General features: G+C 30.8%; 1 protein-coding gene and 1 non-coding gene across 4 annotated transcripts; both read left to right on the plus strand.

Annotated features, from left to right (window-relative positions):
- LOC18595177 (inactive tetrahydrocannabinolic acid synthase) lies at nt 835–7,040 on the plus strand. Of its 3 annotated transcripts, none has more exons than XM_018122652.1 (2): nt 835–1,161; nt 5,267–7,040. In XM_018122652.1, the coding sequence occupies exon 2, from the start codon at nt 5,305–5,307 to the stop codon at nt 6,919–6,921; it is 1,617 nt and encodes a 538-aa protein (XP_017978141.1). In that variant the 5' UTR covers nt 835–1,161; nt 5,267–5,304; the 3' UTR covers nt 6,922–7,040. The 3 variants fall into 3 exon arrangements, with proteins under 3 accessions (XP_017978141.1, XP_017978142.1, XP_017978143.1); XM_018122653.1 differs by having other exon boundaries at nt 5,278–7,040; XM_018122654.1 differs by lacking the exon at nt 835–1,161 and having other exon boundaries at nt 5,221–5,326; nt 5,449–7,040.
- TRNAY-GUA lies at nt 4,939–5,025 on the plus strand. The gene is given in 2 exon segments: nt 4,939–4,975; nt 4,990–5,025. It is a non-coding gene; the product is annotated as a tRNA-Tyr (tRNA).

Consider the following 7,679-nt stretch of genomic DNA (forward strand, 5'->3'; position numbering starts at 1 on the left):
TTACGTAGCTTCATTTTAAGATAAGGAGCAACCTTTTCTTTTAAAACCTCCGGGTACATCTCCAAAATCTTTGGGTATATTTTCTAAAACCTCCAAGTATATTTTCAAAACTTCTAGGTACATTCTTATGACACCTCGAGGTAATTAGCATTAATATTTGTTTAAAGCTACATAGCCTTATTTTGAGATAGTGAGCAACCTTTCTTTTAAAACCTTCAAGTACATCTCTAAAATCTCTAGTTACATTTTCTAAAACCTCTAGGTACAGTCTTATGACACCTTTGGGTAACTAGCATTAATATTTTTTTAAAGTTACGTAATCTCATTTAGAGATTAAGAGCAACTTTTTCTTATAAAACCTCCGAGTACATTTTCAAAACCTCCCAGTACATCTTCAAAATCTCTAGATACATCTCCAAGACCTCTGGGTAATCATTTATTTTCTTTAAAATTGTGGAGCTTTCATGAAAGGAGTTCTTAATTTTCTTTAAAGTTGTGAAGCCTTCAAATAAGGAGCTTTTTCAATTTGGTTAAAGCAAGGTGTCTATGTTCTTGCACGATCCCTGATTTTCAAAAACGTGTAAAGAGGGGTAGCTGTAGACACTTATTTTTTAAATATATATATAAATTAAATAAATTAATTAAAAATAAAAAAAATCAAAGGATGAAAAAATGAATGAAAAAATAAAAGAAAAAAAGTAAAAGGAAAAATCAAAAATGAAAATAATGAATAAGACATTAAGGGTAATATGGTCAAATATGCAACCTAAGCTACTCTCTAAGTATAAAAATCTTTTTCCTCATCAGCTCAAGGGAGCTCTCCAGCCACAAGAATCAACCGTTCACCTCTATATTTCTTCTTACTCCATTTCTCTTGTTCTCTTTCCTTGATTCCACCATTAAAGCATCATTTGAATTCCAAATTTAAATTTATTCTCTTTCTTTTTCATAACCTCTCAAAACTTTACATTTTTGTTGATGAAAAACTCCATATTTGCTGCCAAAACACTTTATTTTTCTGTTGCTACAAGCCATAGTTAAACCTCTTTTTCATCAAATTTCTTGAAACCAGCTCCAAAGCCACCTTTTAGAGCCACTTCCCTCCATTTTTAGACCTTCACCAAGTCCAGAAAATTGAGGCTTAATGTGAGCCCAAACAAGGTGAGATTTCTTGGGCCATTTCATTTTATTTTGTTGGGTTTTTTTTTTGGTTGCTTATATGTTATTTCAACTTATTTTACTCGTAATTTTAGTTTGTATTGAATGTAGGAATAAATTTACTTTGACAAAACAAAATATATAATAATAATGGAAAATAGATTAGTATATGAAAACGATATAGGTATATGAAAAGTAAAAATAAGTATATAGCTCAATAAAAAACAAATAATATAAAAATAAGTATATAGCTCAATAAAAAACAAATAATATCTAGAATTAATAATGCAAAAAAGATATATAATGTTGATGCTCAAAAGTAGGTTATTGACGTTTTTTTTTTAAAAATAGTAATATAGGGAAAATATTGTCTGGGTTATGTCGATGATGGAATGTTCTTTCGGAATGCGAAAAGTCACAATTCCAAATGAACTTTTCTAAGTTAGAGATTTTGATTAAGACCCTACCAGTATGATAGGAGGATTTAAATTTTGAGTCTCGATAAAAATAACAATAATAATAAAATATATATAAATTAATAGAATAGTTAGTCAAAAAGAAAATAGGATAGGTTAATGAAAATGTAAGAAAGAAGTTGAGTTATAAAAAATATATATAAATAATAATAATTATGAAATAAATATTTGGTTAAAAAATAACACTTGGGTAATAGGACAATATATATCGCAAAATAGATAAATACTTAAGTATAAAAAATTTATATAATAAAATAAAATATAGTTGGATGAAAATAATAAACATAAAATATTATTTTATGATACATATATATATACAAAGATAAACAATAAAAAAAAAAGAGAAATTTCAAAGAGATAATAAAAGAGTTGTAGGAAGATTAAGAAATGAATATTGAAATTTATAGGCACATTACACATCATCATTGCATTGTTAAATGTCATGACATATAGACGTATTGTGTGCACAAGTCAAAACCCTGATGATGGGCCTTTCGAAGAGAGCTTGCGAAGGTGAGTTTCTTCAAAAAATTCTCTAGATGAAAAGATACCTCCGAATCCCACCAATATGATGGGATGGGCTCGAAGAATATCTTTAATAAAAAACCTCTACTCGTAATAGGTTTGCATTTACTAAAAATATTATTTTTACTTACAAACGATTACCCCAATGATGGGATGTACTCATCAAACTTGCGAAGGCAAGTTTCTCAGGTATTTCTTTAGGTGAGAAAATATCTCTAGATCCTACTAGTATGATGGGTGAACTCGAGAAATATCCTCAATAAAAGATTTTCGTTTGACATTATCTGGATTTTATGCCATGAATTTCAGAATTGCATCATGTGCACATCACATTCGTAAAATCTAATAAAATATTTAATTTGCTAACAAAATAAAAAATAAAGTAAATAAACAATAATTAGGAAAACAGAAGAATAAAATCAATAGTTTAGGCTATAATAGGATAACATATGATTAAATGATACCATTTATGAAATGGGTGTCACGATGATGCTAATCTTTCTTTGTGCATAATCGTACTCTCAAACTCAACTCTAAAAATTGACAGACTAGTTTATTGTTCTTTAGACATACCTACAATCAATTTAGGATTCCGTCAAATAAAAAAATAATAATAAGTGACTAATCGCATCAAAATCAAAAAGATTAATAACGACTCTTAAGTTTTTCACGTCTAGAGGTTAGGTTCTCAAACTTGCATTTTACTATAACTGCCAAATATTAGTAGAGCCAACAGGGGCTCCTAGGGGAAGGCCGAGGTAAAAAGTAGGAAGGGAACCATGTTGGCAACTAATTAAATCAGCCCATTGACTTGCAGTTTGTTGGTCAACACCATCACTGTAAAAAGAGCTCTTCTAAAAGTTGATTTTAAGTCTCGAGACAACCTGAAAACACCTAAGTAGTCACTTAAAGTTTTTGAGAGAAGAAAAAGCAGAGTTTCTTTGAAAAGAGAATAGGCTTAAATTTAAAAAACAATATAAGGGGATTTTACGTCTTAAAATATTTATATAGTATTAGGTTTAATTTTTTTTAATGAAGTGCTATTAGTCAAGAAACCAAAAACATTATTTTAAAAAAAGAGAAATTAAAATATCATTTTGAAATGTTATGAGAGGGATTTTTAGATTTTACCTGAATTTGAATGGTTATGAATTTTGTAATCAGGTTTGGAATATCTACCAGGTTAGAAATATCTACAGATCTTTTGCTAGCTATGGCAAATGGATGGGACGTAAACCTTTGGCATTAATGTATGGGAACCTTGGCCCGCTCTGGAAATATCTGTAACTAGCTCCAATATTATCGAAGGACCCCAACAAGGCAACTAAAAACAATACACTTACATTTATGTGTCCTGCCCACCCCTCATTAAATTCCAAAAGATTTGAGACCAAAACCACCGACAATGTCATGTCAAAGAAATTAAAAAGAAAAAGAAGGGTATACCATTTGGCAAACAAATAAAGGAGGGATAAAAATAAAATAAGCAAAATGATAGAAATTAACCTTAAGCTTGAAAACATTGTGTTTTATAATCTTATACCTATATACATATATACATCCATATAAAGAGATATACATATAAAATTATATTTTATATATTTTCATTATCTATGAATATTAGTTATTCGATCTATAAACTTATTATAGAAGTGGTGATATTTGTTATAACCTAATCCATTACAAATCAAATTTAACCTTAATCCAAAATATGTTGAGATAATACATGGTATGTAGTTAATTTGAACGAATATAATTAAAGCGTAAAATTATTTGAAAACAAAACTAATCGAACGTCTAAGATATTTCCAGCCGAAAATAAAATATTTAAGATGATTCAACAAATCCAAAATGACCCGATATTGGTAGCAATTTGTAAATGGCATACAACTTAAATTTAGAATAAATGCTTAAAAAATTATCAATACTGCATCTCCATATCTTATTCTAAAAAATAATTATAGAGCATATTAAATATAAAGTTTTGAATAGGTATAAGATACTAGTAATTACAAAAGAAAATTATTTAAAAGTGGAAATTTTTTTAAAATAATTCTAACTTCTTAAGTTCAATGCTTAATCGTCTTTCAAATTAAATAATTAAACTTGTATTCACCAATTTTTGGTATGCATTGTCAAATATAATTTTAAAACCTTTATCAATTATTCAAAATGATATCCTATGTAATGTTTGGCCTGGTAAAAAAATAGTCCAAGAATAATCTATTCTAATTTTATTGGAAAGTAAGATTGGTATGCCTAATAATATTAATAACAATAATAAACTTAAAAGAATAAGAAACAGGTTAGTTAAATTGAGCTGACTATATATTTGTCTATGGAATGGGTCACTTTAGGTATTTTCAAACCTGAACTCGACACCACATATCTAAAATCGGATAAAACTCACACAAGTGAACCTTGAATATGAAATAGTTAAAACTTTTAGGATCTATTCCATGTCATTGAAACAAAACCTTGTTTACACAAAAATATATTACCCTACAATGAAAATGACTCTAATTCTTTAATAAATTAAGCAATAACTTGAATTTGAAACAACTCAATTCAAAATAACTCTATTTGCAATGTCACAATTAAATCCAAAAAAAAAAGACATAGATTTAATGTAACCCAAAATTTGAAATAACACAATAATAGAACAATCATACCAATTAGTCCGGTTCTTTTAGAATGTTTTCTTTTACTAAAATAACAATTTACAAATATTAATAAATATTAATATCAGTAATAGGACTGAAATTAAATTTTGATGTAACCGACCTTAGCTCAGTTGGCAGAGCGGAGGACTGTAGTAGTTAAGCAGCTAATCCTTAGGTCGCTGGTTCGAATCCGGCAGGTCGGAAGCCTTTTTTTCACTTCTTTCATTCATCACGCTCATTAATCAATTTCTACATGTAACAGCCTGGAGAAATAACATTAACATTATTAATTAACTGCTGCAGAAAAGAAGTTATGAAAATGACTTGGTTAAGGTTTATACCCTCTTCTCCACATTTATATCATTCTTTAATTTACCAGCAGTTTCTCCGTTCTTGAAATTAATAGCCTCCTGTTTACTCGCATTTGAAATTATGTTCATCAAGGTATATAACAGGAATATGACAAAGATATTTGGGGAGCAATGTCAAAGATGAGACTTGATGGTCAGCTTCTTGTTTGTACCATATTTCCAATTTTGTTCTTCGTATCTTCTGCGTCACCAGACCTGCTATTCTATGGAGCCTTCTACCAATGCATAGCTTTCCATTCTCCATTTCTTACTCAGGTTCACGACTTGTTACACAGTGCACATTCTCCTGAATATTTACCTATTCTCCAATCATCTATCCAAAACTTAAGGTTCAATTCCTCCGTTGGGCAAAGACCTCGGTACATCATTACACCGCGCTGTGCTGATCATCTCCGAGCTGCAGTTCTTTGCAGCAAATATCATGGCCTACAGGTCAGGATTCGGAGCGGCGGCCATGACTATGAGGGGCTCTCTTATAAAGCAAACACCCCATTTGTTCTCATTGATCTTTTCTATCTTCGGAAAGTGACAGTCGACCTGAAAAGTAAAACTGCTTGGGTTGGAGCTGGTGCTACACTGGGTGAACTCTATTACCAGATTGCCAACCGCAGTCAGACTTTAGGATTCCCAGCTGGGATTTGTTCTAGCATTGGAGTTGGCGGCCATTTAAGTGGAGGGGGACAAGGTACCCTGATGAGGAAATTTGGTCTTGCAGCCGATAATATAGTTGATGCCATCCTGGTTAACGCGGATGGTAACATTCTCGACAGAAGGGCGATGGGTGAGAACCTGTTTTGGGCTATCAGAGGAGGTGGTGCTGCAAGTTTTGGAGTCATTGTGGAATGGAAGGTCAAGCTGGTTCCTGTCCCTCCTAAAGTTACTGCTTTCAACGTCCCCATAACCCTGCAGCAAGGAGCAACTTCGCTGATTCATAGGTGGCAACAGATTGCAACCAGGTTACCTGAAGATCTGTTTATAAGGATTCTCTTGACAGTGGGGAAGGAATCTGATGGTAGAACAACAGTCAGAGCGATCTTCAATTCTTTGTATCTTGGACCACTTCATCAACTGTTTCCTTTGATCGACGAGAAATTTCCTGAGTTGGGTCTACACTTGCAAGAAGAGCACTGCAAGGAACTAAGTTGGATAGAATCCGTTCTATTCTTGGATAGGGGGTTCGCAAAAGGCAAAAACGTCGATGTCCTGACGGACAGGAAGAACAATCTGCAGAGCTTTTTCATAGCTAAATCAGATTTTGTGAACAAACCAATTACAAAACGTGGGCTTAAAGCAATATGGAACGTGATGCAAGAAGGGGAAGCCGGTATAATGATTTGGGATCCTTACGGTGGGAAAATGGACGAAATACCACAGGATGCAACCCCATTCCCTCATAGAGCAGGAACCTTGTACAATATACAATACTTCACCAACTGGAAAGAAGGAGGACCTGATGTAGAGACGAAACGTACAGACTGGATTAACAAGCTTTATAATTTCATGGAACCTTATGTTTCCCAGAACCCAAGAGCTGCATATCTCAACTACAGAGATCTCAGCCTAGGAATCAATAACAAATATGGGAGTCCAAGCTATTTGAGGTCAAAAGTCTGGGGAGAAAAGTACTTCAAGAACAACTTTGAGCGATTAGCACGTGTCAAACATGCTGTCGATCCTGGAAACTTCTTCCGGAATGAACAAAGCATTCCTCCTTATTCGGGTTTTTAATCAATATTTTCTTCTTTCAGTAGATTTCTTGTATCAGTCTCACGCTCTACTTGAATAAAATGTGTAACTTTTTTTTTTAGAAAAAAAGTTGAATCAAATATAAACTTTGTTTTTTGAAATTTGAATCAAATATCTATAATATATATAAAAGTAGGATGTTTCAATTTCTTTCAATTGTTTTCAATTGAGTATTCAATTGAACGACAAGTGTCATTCAATTAGAACTATTTTTATTTTTCTGACTTTTCGTTTTCTATTAAATTAATTTTTTTTACACCTTATGTCAAAAATAAGTTATTTTGGACATTTGAATGGTTTTTTTTTTGTTTTTTTACTTTTATTTATTTTAATAAAAAATACTTAAAAACAATAATTTTTAACTTTTATTACTTAGAAGATAGATTTATTAAATATTTATCAATTACAATTTAATATTATTTTTTATTTATATTCTCTTATTCTGCATGTTCCTGAATCTATAGTATATAGATATCTCTTTTATACTTAAATGTTTAAATTTCAATAAATATCCATCCAATTCATTATATAAAAGTAGGATAATTGATTGGGTCAATTAATTGACATTTGTCATTCTTAATTAAATTAATTTTTTTACACCTTATGTCAAAACTACATTGCTTTGGACATTTGAAAGTTTTTTTTTTTTACTTTTATTTATTTTAGTAAAAAATATTTGAAAACAATAATTTCTAACTTTTAATGTTTATAAGATAGATTCATTTAATATTTATTAATTA

Source organism: Theobroma cacao, chromosome 6 (assembly GCF_000208745.1).
Source record: "Theobroma cacao cultivar B97-61/B2 chromosome 6, Criollo_cocoa_genome_V2, whole genome shotgun sequence".
NCBI classification, from domain to species: domain Eukaryota; kingdom Viridiplantae; phylum Streptophyta; class Magnoliopsida; order Malvales; family Malvaceae; genus Theobroma; species Theobroma cacao.

Coding starts and splice junctions, on each gene's coding strand:
- LOC18595177 (XM_018122652.1), top strand. CDS start 5,305: ATGTCAAAGATGAGACTTGATGGTCAGCTTCTTGTTTGTACCATATTT.